Source organism: Chaetura pelagica, unplaced genomic scaffold (genome assembly GCF_000747805.2).
Source record: "Chaetura pelagica isolate M959 unplaced genomic scaffold, ChaPel_1.0 scaffold150, whole genome shotgun sequence".
Lineage (NCBI taxonomy): Eukaryota > Metazoa > Chordata > Aves > Apodiformes > Apodidae > Chaetura > Chaetura pelagica.
Window position 1 is genome coordinate 1,232,185 of NW_009952052.1, and position 17,125 is coordinate 1,249,309.

Genomic DNA, 17,125 nt, shown 5'->3' on the forward strand with positions numbered 1-17,125 from the left:
GGGGGGGGGTGCGACAGGCAGGGGGGGAAGCTGGTCGAGCTTTCCTCTCAGGTATATTTCAGATGTTGCATTGAGGAATTGTTTAATACTGCAGGTAGGCAAATGTTAGACTGCTGGTGTCTACAGTGTCTCAGAGAAATGAATTCCAGATTCTGTGTTATAACGAAACCCTACTGAATTTTGCATGTTCTTGAACTCTGAATTTTCCAGAGAAAGCCTTCTAATTGTGATGCAAATGTGTTGAAAACTTTTGTGTTGAACAATTATTAACTTAACAGCTTCCTAAAGGTTGCAAGCCTTTCCAGGGGAATGTAGAGGGCTTTATTATTGCTCTTGGTAGGAAGCCCCTAGATACTGTAGTTAAACAGATTGCAGATCTGCATTGGGTATTTTCAGCACAGATTTTCTGTGTAGTCTGTTGATATGGTGTAGGAAAAATAAGCAAGTTTTTGTGAGAAAGAGGAGACATTAGTGAATAAGAAGGCACTCCTATTTAATGTAAAAATAGCTGAAAAGCAAGTACTTCTGAAGTTATCCTGCTAAGGCATAATTTCATTTTCCTGGTTACGGAAGCATATGTTCAGACTCTTTTTAATAGCAAAGTATATCAGTTAGCAAGGAAGTGGTTGAAATAAAATACTACTTTCTGCATGAGATCTAGCCTAAAAGTACATGAGTCTCACCTGATTTTTGGGAGACAAAAGATACCTTGATAAAATACAATTTCAAATACATTCCTGAGGCTTTAAAGAGAGTTTTGGTAAACCAAGCATGGTATCTTTCCAAACTTTTAGATGTAATATATATTTTTTTCCATTTGTATTAGAAAATACCATATCTATTTCAGAACACCAGCACATAGACTTGAAGGAAAAACCTTACACGATATCCGACAATAACAGTTTCTTTTACAGTGGAGAAAGCTAGTTCGTTTTCAAGGTCATTTATTTATTTTTATTTTTAATTAATACACAGACTAAAAATGAAATAATCTAAATTTCCAGCTTCTTTATGACAGATTTATGATATTGTTGCCATAGATATCTTGCCATTCCAATCAGAGGCCCAAGAAAATTGTGTGAGAATAGTGGATTGAAGTCAAAGTTATTAAAAGTCAGAAAGTTTGGTAATTCTGCAACAAGCATAAACCAAATTCTAGAACTAATTACTGGATGATCTTTAATACACTACTGTGAAACCAGTGAAACCAAGATGTTTGCTTAATACACAATATTAAATATTGTTCTGTTTCAAGAGAAACATGTATTTTAATTGTGACCGAGGATTAGTTGAAACTTCTGCTAACCTCATAGTCTGTATTACATTGTAATATTACTGCTTTCTTTATTTTTCAAAATATCATGCAGGTATTATAAGACAGTTTAAAGCTCAAAGGCCTCTGAGGAATGTATCAATAATTAAACAGATCTCAGAGTTATGTATGGATCAGTTTTTTGAAATTAAGTTGACTCCTGCTTCATAAGTAGTACTATTGAAGCTATCTGTGACAGTGTGGCTGCTTTTATCATTTTGCTTTTGTTGCTGTTTTTGTCTTTTGACTTGTTTTAATTGTTGGAGGATGGTTTCCTTCATGGTTAACTGTTGTAACCTACAGATCATGGAATCATCTGGTACACCCTCAGTGACCTTAATAGTAGGCAGTGGTCTTTCATGTTTGGCCTTGATCACCCTAGCAGTTGTCTATGCAGCACTATGGAGGTATGTAATAGATTGACAAAGCTGAATGTGAATACATTGTTATATTTAGTTGAATTAAAACATAAAGAGGTCATTACCTACAGCATTTATTTGGGGGAGAAGAGGAGGGGGCTGGGAAACAAACAAATAAACAAAAAGCCCTCACCAAAATGTAATGCATGTTTTGAGTCCTAAATTTCTTGATGTGATTGATTAGTTTTAGTCTCTTGTACTACTAGTCATGGTATAGCCCGCACTCTTCTTTCCCCTCTTCAGTGTGAATGGTATCACTTTTCAGTGGGGTATTCATAATGCAGGATTCTTCTATAGACTATATTTCATGTAAGGCTTCTGGCCTATGCCTTGAAATGCTTTTCCTCCATTTACATTCTAAAACAAAACTTCTATGTGATAAAAATGACATATCGAAGTGCCACATCAGATATTGCAGATTTAGGGAGGGTCAGTCAACTGGTTTTGAGTTTGTCCACTTCTGTTATAAGTTTCAATGTAGATCAGAAAATTAAGTAGTCTCAAATAGTCTGGTGGTACATTTCAGTAGCAGACTTTCTTTTCATTCTGAGTTTTCTACGTTACAATATTAGATTGACTCAAAAGTGCAATAGATATTTATGGAGTTGAGAAGTGATGAGAAATAGCACGATGTGTTAGTGTAATGGAAAAGTAAGCTGCAAAGTCACACAAATAACAATTTTTTTTTAAAGTGAATATAGGTTCTCATTTGACTTTTTTCCATAACAAAAAAATGTAGGTGCTTAAGCAAATAAGAAGAAACACAAGGAGAAAATTACAGTTTTTAGTGTCATGTAAAATCAATCAATAGAGTTTTACTTTTAGAAGCATCAAGACAATTTTACATTATTTTCTCTTTCACTCTTATGCAGCCACTGAGACTCATAGAGTTAGATATATATATATAATAAACATAGACTATCTAACTACATAAGTTAAAATAAAAATCTTATAAAAATTCAGTTCTTGTCTGTCAAAGCTAAGAATGAGAGTATTTCGGGATATAACTCCCATCTGAAAAATTATAGTGTTATTTTTGTACTCCCAGATATATTTAGCACTTAGATGGAAATATTTTTGTGCATAGTGGAACTGGTCTTCTCCATTATTTTGATTAGATATAAGGAAAGAATCTTTATTATGAGAGTGGTGAGACACTGGAGCAGGTTGACTAGAGAAGCTTTGGATGCCCTCTACCTGGAATTGTCCAAGGCCAGGTCGGATGGGGCTTTGAGCAATGTGATCTAGTAGAAAATGGCAGGGGGGTTGGAACTAAATGATGTTTAAGGTTCTTTCCAACCCAACCCAGTCTGTAACTGTATGATTCTATGATTATGGTAACTTTCAAGCTGTGAACAATATGTATGTAATGTGTTATGGACCTGACATAGGTTCTGCATCCAGATTAAGAAACAATAACTCATACAGATCTTCGTGTTCTATCAGTGATATATTTTGAAAGTATTATGGCTACTGAGTGGCTTAATTTGGATCATTAAAATTTGACTTCAATGTGTTTCTTGAGAGCACATAGAAACCAACTAGAGGGAGACAATAGACATTGAAACATCATGTATATATGCTTATTTTTATAAATCAAGGGGTAGGGATATTTTGACTCTGTGTCTTTTGTTATATTTTGTTACACCCACCTTCCCTTTGAATGGCAAGGTCTTCTTAGAAGTGATAGGATTTAGAAGCATTCTAGTCCAAAGGACGCCTGTGTGAACATTTTTTGTAGTTGATTGATTTGATTCCTGCAACTTAAAATTCCCACTGAAAAATTAATTCAATGTCTGTCATACCTTCAGCCTTCCCTTCCCATCCTTTCCCTTCATCAATAGTGGGTTGGCAGAAAAACTGAAAATTTCACAGCTTAAGTCAATGTTATGCACTCCTGCTTGCACTGCATTTACTCAACCATTAATATCCTCTATAGTCCACAGATACTCAGTGTTGGAACCTGGCACAGGTGAAGCAGTAGTTTGCAAGTTAGAAAGTAGCAGCATGCTGACTGTGTGGACAAAGGCACTAGACTTTTTGTATTTGTTTGCAAACATATAGGACTAGTTTTAACATTGTTCCATTTTAAAGAAAAATGTGGATTGGGGTATCAGGGTTGTTCTGTCTTCTTAACTAAAAAATATAATGCTGTATTACTTAATTGATAATGGAGCAAAATTGACTACAATTTCATGTCCAAAGTTCAGCGTTTCTTGTGTGCTTCAGCACCCTTTTTTATGACCTCCTCAAAGTGTAAGACCTAGGTGCACAGTTCAGGAGGAGACAGCAATATTAACTAAGATCCAGTGAGAAGCATACGGAATAAGTCATAGAATGTATAAACACATGGCATGGTCTTCAAAGGAACTAAGCACCCTCTACTTTAATTTACTTTGGTAGTCAACATTTACTCTGTTAACAGCTCTGAAATTAGGTTGGTAAGGTCTTTCTCTTGAAACCATAATAATTCTGATTCTGTCCTGTAGCATATAAAAGGCTGTATATAGAAGAAAAAAAAACTAAACCAAAAACAAACAAGCAAACCCCCCAAAAAACCCAAAACAAACAAAAACCACAAAACCAAACAAAACCCCCAATATTTACATCTTGCAAGGAAATAGGTAATAAGTATGTTTCGTTTTTCATCCTAAAAATGCTTGTAAAATGAATATAAGTTTGCAAGTGAGATTGTATGATGCTCGCTCCTATAGTTTAATCTTCCTGTACAAACTTGGCTAATTTTTGGCATTAGGTCTTATGAAGATAAAGATGTTACAGTATCACTGTTCCTTCATACAAATTATTTTGTGAATGCAGTGGAACTTCAAGATTAATGTTATCATGATGCCAATAATGTGTTTCAAAATGTACTTCCATAGTAACATCAAACAACCTGCATCTTTTTTATGCATCATGAACCAATTCTTCTGTTTATGTAAATCACCATATTTTTTTCTGAATGTAGCTAATGTGAGTGGTCTGTGCCAGCTGTGGGTATTCCCAGAGGTAAGCAGAGAGCATAAGAACTTCCTGACACGAATGCCTGCAAGCCCATTATTATCAATATGGTGTTAAAACAGTGTTGCCAGCAGTTTTTAAAAGAAACATTGATAGGTTATTTTTAAAATGTACCAAGATACTAAGAGGGAATTGCAGAATATCAAAATATCATAGTTATGTTTTCAGCATGATAGCTCCCGGATACTTTTTTTGAGCACTTAAAAGAGAGCACTTACCTTTCAGAGTATCTCGAATACCTAATGCAAGAATTGTAGTAAAGCTTTGTTTGACTTAATCATTGTTTTCCTTTTACAAAAGTTTTAACCTCTCATTTTTATTTGAACAGGTACATCAGATCTGAGAGATCAATAATTCTAATCAATTTCTGCCTGTCTATTATCTCATCAAATATCCTTATCCTGGTTGGACAAACTCAGACACATAACAAGGTATGATGATGGATTGTACTAAATTGGCACTTAAATATTGACATCTTTGTTTTATTTGCATTTAGCTTAAAGTAATTATACCAGTTTAATCCTATACTCATAGGATTTGGCATTTTTGGTAAAATATTAACAGACAAGGGAAAATATTTACCATCTTTCATAGTCTTTTTTTCCCCTCCAAAAATCCCTTTTGGTATTGCTCCCTTTGGATAAGTTGTGTTCTCTGTGGTAGTCTTGTATGTTTTGTAACTAAATTTCAAAGTAAAAAAAGTTCAAAGACTCAACATCAAAAGCACAAATTCTGGTTCATTATAATGGTTGTAATAGGATTGTGCTACAGTGTTTTTGTATTTTTATTAACATACTGATACTCAAAAGGCAAGTAGAAATTGCTTAGAAGGTAAAGTACTACTCTTGAAAATGTGCAGAAACAGACATTATAACAAGCTAAAGAACTGTTAAATCTCTGATTGATGTAGCTATAAGAAACTAATAACCCTGCATACCTTACTTGGTGATATATTGCTGGCTTATTATCTGTTCTCACACTCTTCCTGAACATAGTAATCATTTGTCCATCTCCTTTAGAGCATGGCTATGTCTGTGTTTTGAGGTATTATCCAGTGCCTAGTGATACTAGGCAACTTTCAGAAGTGACAGTGAATGCTTAAAATTAACTATAGCTACATGAGAGCTTGGAGTAGAAAATAGGATGTAATTGGTGAATAAAGCAGTATATGATAGAATGCTGTTAAGTTTTGGACTGAGAAAGTGTCTGTAAAGTAGTTCTTTAACCTACTGTGTTATTCATTACATATTTCCACTATCTAATGAAATACATTCATCATCTGATGGATGACTTGTATTTCTACAACACACTTAAAATTAATTGTTTATTCTTTTCAAATGGGTACTTAGAAATTAAGCTGCCGGAAGTCTCATCAATTCAATGCAAGTCACATATCTGTACTTTGTAATACATAACCAAAACAAGCATAGTCATTACTAACACGATTGAACAAGATTATTACAACTAAGATATTAATATGTTTTAAAGTTGTTTAAGTATATAGGGGGAAGAATGAACAAAATATGGATTTGCAGAAGAAACCCATGTTACTTTGCAGATTTTATTCAGGAGACAAAAAGTCAGAATTCACAAGTGATTTCAGAGTGCAGGAAGATTAAACCTCTCTAGAACTTCAGCACTAACATGCATAGTTATACGTACTATTTTATTATGAATTGCAAGAAAAAATACAGTTCAGTAGCTGAAAGTTCCTGTGAATATTACCACTGTGGAATCAGGGTATGAGGACATCAGAATGACTGTGTTTGATAACACAGGCTCAGGCTTGACTTGTGGAACACTGAACTAAAACACACCCTTAATCCAGTTCCTTTAATTTAATCTTAATAGTCTTGAATTTCCTCACTTCTGCTTCCTGAACTCCTGAAAGCAGAAGTATTGTATTGACTTATGTCTGAGAACAGCAAATCCTAAAAATTGCAGTATTCAGAGTAAATAATTGACAGAAAAAACAGCATATCATGAAGTTTACATTTTTAATATATGGCCTGGAAAATTACACTAAAATTGTGGTTTTTGCTACACTTGCCTTCTTTTTGAGTCCTTTTCTAGCTTTTGATACATGTATCACCTGGGAGCTTCTAGCCAGGGAGTACATCTAATGGATCAAAGTGAGAACACGTTTATATCAAGGAAGGTATTCCTTGTTACAGACCTTTCTTTTTACCATTAATTCCACTGATATGTGAATATATTGTAGTTCCAAGAGGCTAACGTGTGAACGCCAGCTAAAGCCAGTGTTTATCAAAAGCTTATTCAAATTAAAGCAATCAGATCCAAGTATAGCTTCAGGATGTTTGTAAGTAGGGATGTTTTTTGGCATCAGATTTATTTGCATTCAAGTTATGATTTTTTTATTTTCATAGTTCCTGTATGACCAGAAGAAGCCAGTGTTTGATTTTTAGTCCATATGTCTAGATTACAATGCTGACATCTGTAGGAAAAATCATGTTTTCATTTTGCTGAGCTGGAAAATTAGATCTGTAAATGGAAACATTAGAAAGAAAATCAGGTCTTTATCTATGGTTTAAGATGAAAAACATTTTAGATTTGCTTCTGGGATTTTATCATTTACTAGAAATCAAACCATTTGGTTTTTTTGTGTTTGAAAATTCTGGGAGAAATCTTGGGAATATTCTATCACAATGACGTAAGATTCAAGTCAGCAGAAAATGTTTCCTGAATAAAGGCTGAAGTGATGTTTTATGGCAAGAAGATGAGCTCAGGTTTTTGAATGTGTTGGAGAAAATTTGAGAATTTGATATGCCAAGTTGAAGAGTTGATTTACTCTGTTCCATTTTCATTCTTGTGTTCATATAATTCTTGTGTTTGTTGGGGCACCTCGTCACTGTCTATATGATGCTGCTAATAGTCACAAACTTGAAGAATACCCTTTTTTTCTGTGCTTTAGTGTGGCTTTACTCTGAGTTGAAATTGTCCCCAGCTCTGCATTTGTGTATATACCCTTTGAGAATAGGTTATTGTAAGTGTTGCAAAGCTGAATTCCAGTTTAAAGTTGAACAATGTGTAAATTAAGCATACCAAAGATGTATTTATAACAAACAGCATATTGTCAGTCTGTCTGCAGTTTGTGATTTTCTCTATCTGCAGTAGACACTGCACCAACTACTTTCATTCATTTCAGTGCTATTCAATCTCCAGGGCATTTATGTGGTTCGTTTTAGTATGCCCATTGACATCTGTGACAAAGAAATAAATATTGAGTCTCTTGGTCTGAATAAATGCAGTTTTTCTGTTATTTTCTTTCTGTTTTATGTAAATCATAAGTAGTTAGCATGTTAGCTTTAGCACTACGCTGTGGAGGCAAAGTATGTCTTCACTGTTTTTGCAAAAGCTGCTTTTAGCAAAGACTAAGTGAGTTTGAATACTGCATTCTCTTTGGTTCAATTAAGTTCTCCCTTTTTTTAGTAAAAAAAGGTTATGGTATTTCCCACACAGCGAAATGGACAAAGTATTTACAGAGGACATGTAGAAGTAGTTTAAATTCTTTCAGGCTATCATAGCTTTTAAATTTCTAACATTCCCCATATAAAAGTGATTTTTTTTCTGTTTCAGTAACTTGAGGATACCCACATTATACTAGAGGCTTAGGTCATGGTGGTATTTAGCTTGTTTTTGAATAGTTCATGATGGGGAGCATGGAGAGGAGTAGGTTTTCTCTTGGAAAATTTGGCCTAGGATAGCAAAAAAGCCTTTTGTCATCAGAAGAGCCTTGCTCCCTTATTCCTCCTTAGCCAAATGTGTTTTGCATTTTATTGATGGACACAGCTGAGAAATGTTCTGCTTTTTTTCAATATGTTTCCCCAAACCTTTCAAAATGCAGAACCCCTTTCAAAGCATTCTTAATGTTTCTAAGTATGGCAGAGATTTCTGTTTTGTCAGATCCTGTTTTCAAAGAGAGGTCACTGAAGGCTGAATTTACAAGAATATTACAAAATTAATTATGTATGTGGTTTAAATGCACTTGGTGTTATACTTGGTATTTCTCTCTGTCTCTTGTTTTCTTTTAAGTGTTATAAGTTAGCGACAGAATAATATTTAAATCTGAGGATATGTGTTTGATACATTGGACATAGCCTGTTAACAGCTGAATTTAGTTGTAAGATTGAATTAAATCTCCTGAATTAAGGAAGGGTAACACTTTTCATGTATAACCTAACTGCTCAAATATCTGTTCTTTCACAAATACTATGAGATGTCCCTAATATCTACAAAAGCATGATGTATTTACTTTGAAGAGACTGACAGTTTTCTTTGAGGAAGTATCTATCAGTCATTTGTAGGTTCCACTGTAATGCAGCTCTTGCTATATTATGTTTCATAATGTTCTTCTTGGCACAAGAGAAATGGTTGTATTTCTTCTATATGTGGACCTTTAATGCTTTAGCTATAAATCTTTACTATACTTCTGATCCCATTAAATGAATAGTTTCTCTACCTCCAATAATTTATTGATTAATATTAGGTGGATTTTTTTAAAATTCTTTTTCCTTTTGCATACATTCTGAAAATACCTGAGTTTTTTCACAGTCCTGCCTAAATGAAACCACATTAGCTCTTTGATGTAAACAATTCTTGTTTATCATTTTTTCCTGCAAAGAAAACAAAAAATGAATGCAATTTAAAATAAACCATGGAATTAATTATACATAGGAACAAAAGTGAATTATTTTCTATGCTGTCTGTTTCTGAGCATACTTAAGAGTTCATTGCTGGAGTTTGGGTCACATGTGAGAAACAGGTGTATTTTTAGAAATGTCATAATACTCTACATTTCGTTAGCCACGGTCAGGCTTATGTGTGCTTGCCAAGGGAAGAACAGGGAAGACATTAAAGCTCAAGGCAGCCCTGATAATCGGTGTCATCCCAGTTTAATTGCAACATTTGGTTTGTTATGCTTACTATTGCATTTTTGGAATTTGTCTCTTAGACCACATCATGAACGGTATGAAAAAGACATGTCCTGACCACCGAGAGCACATCATATAAACAGACTAGTTTTGACAAATGCATTGTAAACAAGCAAAAAACCCATAAAATGTTGTAGACGATAAGATTAGAATGTACACTAAATAGGCCGACTGGACAAAAATAACCCCACTTCAGTCTTTAAAAAAAATAATTTAAATAGAGGTTCTGTGCTGAAAGAAGCAAATACAAATGGGAAGGACTTGAGAAGCCACCTCATCCCATTTCCATAGCACTCTGAAGAAGTGACTGTAACTAGGGCTCCCTCAGGTTTTGAGAAGCGGTGGGTGGTGGGATCCCCTGGGAACTCAGCTAATGTTGAGGTGGTACTAATGCTGCCTCTAACCGTGTGGCTCTTGCCCCATATCTGCCAAGGCCTTACAGATGCAGGCATTGTGGCAATATATCTCCTAGGAAACAGCGGGGGAGACCTAGAAGCAGATGGAATAAAAAGAGGAATGATGCTAACACAGCATTAAGGTTGTGCTAGAAAATCAATGAGGGAGTAGGGAATTCAGTATGTCAGACAGTAGCACTCTGTATTTCAGGTCTTGCCTGGAGAACTTTAGGGGAATACCCCCCAGTTAAGCAGCTGAAGCCAGAGAAAATATATCCTTCCATTTTTGCCAGTACCTAAAATCCAAATCAATCCAAATACTAATACCTACTTTGCAGTTTGTCATGTCTTTCTTTGTGCAACAGCTTTTTAAACAGACGAGCCACAGAACCTCTGGTATGGGTCAGCCATCACAGAAACACACCAATAAATAGGTCAGCAGTCAGTGCTCCACAGCACACACATCTGCCTGATATTCAGGAACTCAGATACAATTAACTGGAGAAAAGCGCACTTAACTGAGTAACTATTACAGGAATAGGTCTGTTTTACCATACCAGATTCTGACAAAACCTGTTAACATCAGCTGAATTAACTTCCTGATTTTAGATTTTCAAGAGAACCTTTGGGAGCAGATCTTTCTTTACCAAGATCAGTAAAGATTGTCATTCATGCTACTGTTACCTGGCTCAGAGGAGAAAGTAACATTCTTCTCAAAAGTGATTGCCAGTCTGTTTCTCAAAATACATCACCTTCACCATTCAGTTTGCTATTTCTAAACAAAACAGACATTTTGATTGTAAGTGGGTTACAGGGAAGAAATTGCGTAGATATTAGCAGCACATGTTCTCTGCCTTTAAACCCCAGAACCTTTTTAAGACCTCTGTGAGCTATTTTAAAATCACAGAATTGTTAAGGTTGGAAGATCATCTGGTCCAACCTAATTTTCAACTCAGGGTCGTCTGTAGGGTCAAAATGGTTTGCTCTGGACCTTATATAGTCAAGAGTTGGAAACCTCCAGGCGTGGAAACTGCATAACCTGCTTGAGAAACTTGCTCCACTGCTTGACTGTCTTCATAGTTAAAAAGTTTTTCCATATAGCTGGTCTGGACCTCTCATACCTATTTATGCCAATTGTTCTTTTTTGTGCCACCACACATCACTGTGAAGAGCTTGGCTTCATGTTCTCAATGATCTCTCTTTAGGCACTGACAGGCTGCTGTCAGATGCCCCTGAAGCCATGTCTTCTCCAGGCTGAACAAGCCCTCCACCCTTAGCCTCCCTTCACAAAGCAAGTATTCCAACCCCCAGGCATCTCAGTCGCCTCTGCTAAACTCACTCCAGTTTATCAATTCTCCCATGCATTGGGCAACTCAATTGTATAGGATACAGTATTCTAGATGTGGTCTAATGAGTGCTGAGCAAAGGATAATCCATCCCTCAACCTACTGGTTGGGCTTTTCTTGATGCAGCCCAGATACTGTCAACCATCTGTTCTGGCAGGGGACACTGCTGACTAATATTCAGCTCACTGTCCATCCTTTGAACCTGGGTGGGTCTGTCTGGATGGCAGCCATGTCCTTGAGCACATAGACTGGTCTGCCCAGGTTGGTGTTATCTACAAACTGTATGAATAAGCATTCCACTGCCTACTCCAGGTCATTGACCGTAAACATCGGTCTCTGGAGAAACCCATGCAGTACTCATTATCTGCTTCCAGTTAAATTGCAACCCATTAGTCACTACACTCTAAACCAACCATCCAACTAGTTTTTATCCATCTGGTTGTCCGCTCATCCAACTGTGTCTTCCTAGTGTGGCTTCAAGACTATTGTGAGAGACTTTGAGCTCATTTTAATGAGTTTTATTTTAAAAACCAAAAGTAACACTAGTTTGGGAATCCAAACTGTGATTGGATTGCCTGTGAAAGACTTAGACTGTCTGACCCATGACCCACTCTGGTGCCACCTCTAGTGTCTTTCAGCTGCTAAGGGTCTTTTCCCACCCATCCTCACAACCACACATTACATGTATGTGCTGAGGAGTGTTACCTAGGGGTAGTCTACTCTGTCCTCCCTGCTTCTGCTGGTGGTCTTGATGCTGGCATGTGTGCTTCTGCTGTCCTGCCTCAGTGAAAAGAAAAAAAAAGCTCAGACTTCCTGAGGTAACACTGCTGATTTGTTCTTCTCAAAATGGTGGGGTTTTCCTCCCTTGTTCTTCTGGACCTGTTTAGCATAGGTTTTTTCCTTTCTCTAGAATTCATCCCCACAGCCCTTGAGGAAATAGCTCATTCTCTCACGAACACCTGTTTGAATAATTTCAGACAATCTGTTGATGACTCAGGTAGCTATTTTGGGCTTCACACCTTTTTCCTACTTCTTTGTTTATTTGTTGAATTTCAGTGGAAATTAAAAAAAAGTCAATGGCAAGTAAATCAACCTACAAACAGTTAAATGTTTATGTCTGTCATTTATTTAATGTTAGTTTTAAGAAAAAGGAAACCATAAGCTATTTTAAGTACAATGGTAAGACAGATTTTTAAATGAATATATGATAGGAATTAACTTCACCAGACTAAGTGGTTTAAGCAATAATGATAACAACAACATTAACAATCAGCAGCTACTCAGCTATTTTCAATCTAGTATGGAAGTTGAATTTCCTACATAGATTTTCTCTCATATGTAGATTTCCATTTCTAAGAATGTAGTCATAGAATCCATTTATCACATAAACTGAAACACAGTTAGATATTTTTATATAGCTATTTGGTAAAATACTACATTAAAATATACAACTCTGAGATAAATGCAATGTAAATATATGCCCTACTACAATCATTATTACAAAATTACTCTTTGAGTATGAAAGACTTTTAAAAGACTAGCATTTAATGAGCAATAGTATAATTATTTTTTTTTGCAAAATATTGTCTACCTTTTGTAGTGGATTTTATTTCTAATTTCCTACAAATTCCTGTTATATCTGCGTATTTTCAGGAGCATATGGTATTGTTTAACCTGGATACGCATTATGAAGTTCATTTGTACAATTCAGGTTTTTCTTTTTTCTAGTATTCTCCTAGGTCAGAGTTTGTAGGGTTCTGTATCTTGCAGTCAAGTCAATGAGAGCGCTGTAAGGGAAATTATTCTTGAATTGGTCTGATTCTCAGATTGGTCTGATCAGAAGCTGTAAATATGCCTATTGTATGCAAATATAATCAGAAGCTCCTTAATTTAACATACTTCACTATGTAAAAACCATGGGGCTAGCCCTTTGTCTACTTTTACATTAAAGTTTTAGAAACAGTATCAAGCAGAAGTTGGAAAAATCAGGCTCAGAGATGATTTAAGAGCCAGTATGAAAATGAATATTGGGGTTTGTGTTGCTTGTGGCTGAAGTACACTCAATTCTGAAAACAAAGCTTGCTAGTGAGTCAGTTCACTTTTTATGGTGGAGTCCCTCTTGCTTTTGCAGTAACTGGGAAAAAAAAAGGGGGGGGGTGGGGGGGGGGGGGGAAAAAAAGGAAAAAAAAAGTGAATTATGTTTTGGTAGATTAAATCAAAGTGTCGAGGATGCTGTTTGAACAGAAGCCAAAACCAGCTGCTCCAGAAGTACAACAGGCTCTGCCCCAGGCAATTGAGAGTTAACCTACCCTGTGCCTTATTAGATTATTTAATTTGTGATTGATTTTAACTCATAGCCAAAATAAACATAAAATCATAATTCTTCTCAGGTGCTAAGACTGAGGTCTGGGTTGCAGTGTCTATGTTCAGACCCATTTATTCATTTTATATTTGTCTGCTTTTGAAGAAAAAGAAAGCTAATGTGGGACTTTCTTTCCTTATGAATCTTGTTTGTCTGCTACAAGTAGCCAGATTTCAACATGTTGTGAGAATCTCTGGATCACAGCAGGACTTTGTGATAAGCATGCTCTGTTTGGGAAATAAAGGAACTCGTGGATATGGTTAAAACCCCAAATTGTGTATCCAGACATCCTCTTGGTGCTACTGTAAAATACATGTAGTGCCTCTAATTTTATTGCTGAAACATGACCTTTTAATATTTGTTTTCATGGATATACATGTTTATTATGTTGAGTTTCAATGAGCTACATCATAGACATCAAATTTGATACAGAAAAAATTGACGATAACTGTGTTTCTCTCTTTTGATGGTTTTGTCAAAATTTATATAAAACTGACATTGTGGTAAAGTAGGTATTTTGTGGAATTTAATAGGAAAATACGCTCAGAATAATTGTTGAAAGAAAACTGTGAAGGTAAATTTGCAACACATGCATTTCACTATAATAATGGACATTTTTAATGAATGTAATTGTGAGAGTTCTAGAACCCTGCAGGGAAATGTACATGTTTGTAATAAAAAGGCTTCAAGCTGTTAAAACCAATAGAATTTCTGAAATGCCAAGAAAGTTCAGTTTTCACTAGACTTCTGGGTTTAAAAACAGGATGGAAAACATGTTAGTATCTCTCCTCTGAAGAAAACTGAAGTATTTCTGGCACAAGGAGTCCAGCAGTTGGAAGGAAGTATGAATAAGGTTGGCACAAAATGTTGTGCCATTAGTAAGTGATTACATATCTGCCTCTAATTAGTAGCATGGCACATAATTTGTGCTATATGTTCTTCATTTCACAAAAAGTCACATGTCCAACCTATCCCGTATTTGCTAAATAATTTTTTTAAGCTAGGAAGTCTAAATTGATTTATTATTCTTTAAATACCACATCAAAGTTAGGTGAAATCTTAGAATGAGAATGGCTGCCTTAACAAGCTTAGCTGAACTACGCAGGACAACAAAGTGCAATGTGTCAGAACCTACAGCTATTGAAACTTGGATGTTAAAAAGATGGTATTAATTGTAAAGCTTTTGTTATTTGCATTAAGATTTATAATTTCGTGTTTTTGAAAGAGTTTTCAAGTCTCTGTCTTTTATTGCGTATCGTCTTATGTCAAGTCCATCAGAATTCAAGCTTGAGTGTTAGCAATTTAAATATTGCCATAAAACCTTCACTTTGGCACTGCTTATCTTTTAAAGGAACACAGAACAGTGAGAGTGGTTCACTGAATTGAGCCATCCCACAAGGCACTGCAGGTGTACTGCAATGGAAAGAAAAATGGTTTTGCTAGGAATCACACTTAGACCTTGGTATCAAGGCAGTATCAGCAATTGTCAAGAACTGCTGCTAAACTCTTGTCTCTTGTAGTTGTTCACAAACCTCTTCCCATAAAATAACTCCAGAAACCAATTTGTAAGAACCTGACCATGTATCTGTTTCCATTAATTTCTAAAGAATTCTTCCTTTTGTAAAGAGCGGTAGCATATAACACCAGTGAAAATATATTCTAGTCGGAGTTTCAAACATCAGTGAGAAGACTCAGTCATATTCCATAAATACCAGAAGAACACTAGCCATTAAACAATCAAACATATCTTTTTAATTGTAGAAAATTGCTGACAATTGCAGACAGAAAGCTTTCAAAACTTCAAATTGTGGCATTAATCCCTGTGCAGACATTTTGCCAGTTCAAAATGCAAAGCCTGAAATGACTGAGAACTAAGCCAAATTGCATTGCATTGCGGTTGCCGTGGATAGGAGCATGCACACAAGCTATTGGTATCGTTCAGCTCACACTTGTTATGCTTGATGACTTGATTGTGTGGTTGAGCCCCTGGAGATCTCAGTTCATTGAAGTTTCAATATACTTCAGTAAACAGATAGAAGCAAAGCAGAGCCGAGGAAGCACTCTGAGGTTTCTTTATCAAAGAAGCACTTTGCAGGACTTCCATTCCAGTTACATGTATACTGCACTCAGTATCTTTAAGAGTTAGACAGTATTAGTGTTAAATAATAAGAATTAATTCAGGCTTTACTAATCTCAGATCATAGCTCTTCTGTTCTCTATATTTAAATATGTTACCTTGTGTCAAAAAGAAGGACTGTTTTGATCACTTTGATTCACTTGTCTCCCCTAGAAACTATTGAGCATCCTACTCCTAGTATGCCATGAAAACTTAAAATTCTTGAAGGAATTTGTTTAATTGGTGTTTAAGAAAAGGGAATAAAAAAATGGATGATTGTGAATGCACAAAACAAGTAGCCTTTCAGCATAGTCCCTAGATTATTTATTCTCCCAACTCCTTGTTAGGCTCATATGCAGAATACTCCCCTGTCTGAGGAGTCTCACCATAGAATCATAGATTCATTTAGGTTGGAAAAGACCTTCAAGATCATCAAGTCCCACCTAGCACTGCCAAGTCCACCTAGAGGCTTTGGTTTTGGTAGCTTCCAAAATATAATAATAGATTTATAATAAAACATTGCCCAGCTTCTAAATAGAGTAAAAAGAAATAAAGAATCTTGTGCCTCCTGGCATCCGGAAGGAAAGATTATTTTCATAAAATTATCTAAAATTGTCAATACAATTGGTTTAGAGACACTGCTGCATATACAGAGGATGGCACTGATTTCAGTGGTTGGTTCTGCAAGCAAAATATTCTGATCTGTTCAGGTCACAGAGCATCCACTAAGAGAATTTCCATCAGGGGAGCAGAGGGAATACAGATAAACTTTCCAAAGGTAATTTAGCTATATCATGTCATCCAGGGCGTAATGAATATTGATACAGTCAGGGAGGTTTTGTGGGAGGAGCCATCCATGCAAAGCATATAATCTAAATTGTAGTATCCTATACTTGCTGATTTTAGTTGCCAAGATGCATCTGAGAGACATGTAGCATTAATTATTAACTACCGTTGTTGTTGATAAAAATAAACCTATCATTAAGGCTCTGGGAGTATTTCCAAGATCAACAAATTTTAAGTTTGGTTTATTAACAGATACAAACATTTTTATTTTATTTCTCCTCCCCAGTCAGAGCCTCAACTTGCTTCATACACACTGCTCCCATAGGGAAAAGCTTGAGTAAATGTATCAGCCTTGCCCTCTATTCTCAATGTCAACACATCTGTCAGCTCACCTGTAGAACAATAGAGTGAGGGAA

General features: G+C 35.8%; 1 protein-coding gene across 2 annotated transcripts in view; it reads left to right on the forward strand.

The window, feature by feature from the left end:
- BAI3 (brain-specific angiogenesis inhibitor 3) overlaps nucleotides 1–17,125 on the forward strand; it is a 466,801-nt gene that overhangs the window by 361,634 nt on the left and 88,042 nt on the right. For both annotated transcript variants that reach the window (XM_010003267.1, XM_010003258.1), the window contains 2 exons: nucleotides 1,616–1,719; nucleotides 5,081–5,183. In XM_010003267.1, the coding sequence (XP_010001569.1) occupies nucleotides 1,616–1,719; nucleotides 5,081–5,183 (207 nt within the window). The remainder of the gene's footprint in view (nucleotides 1–1,615; nucleotides 1,720–5,080; nucleotides 5,184–17,125) is intronic.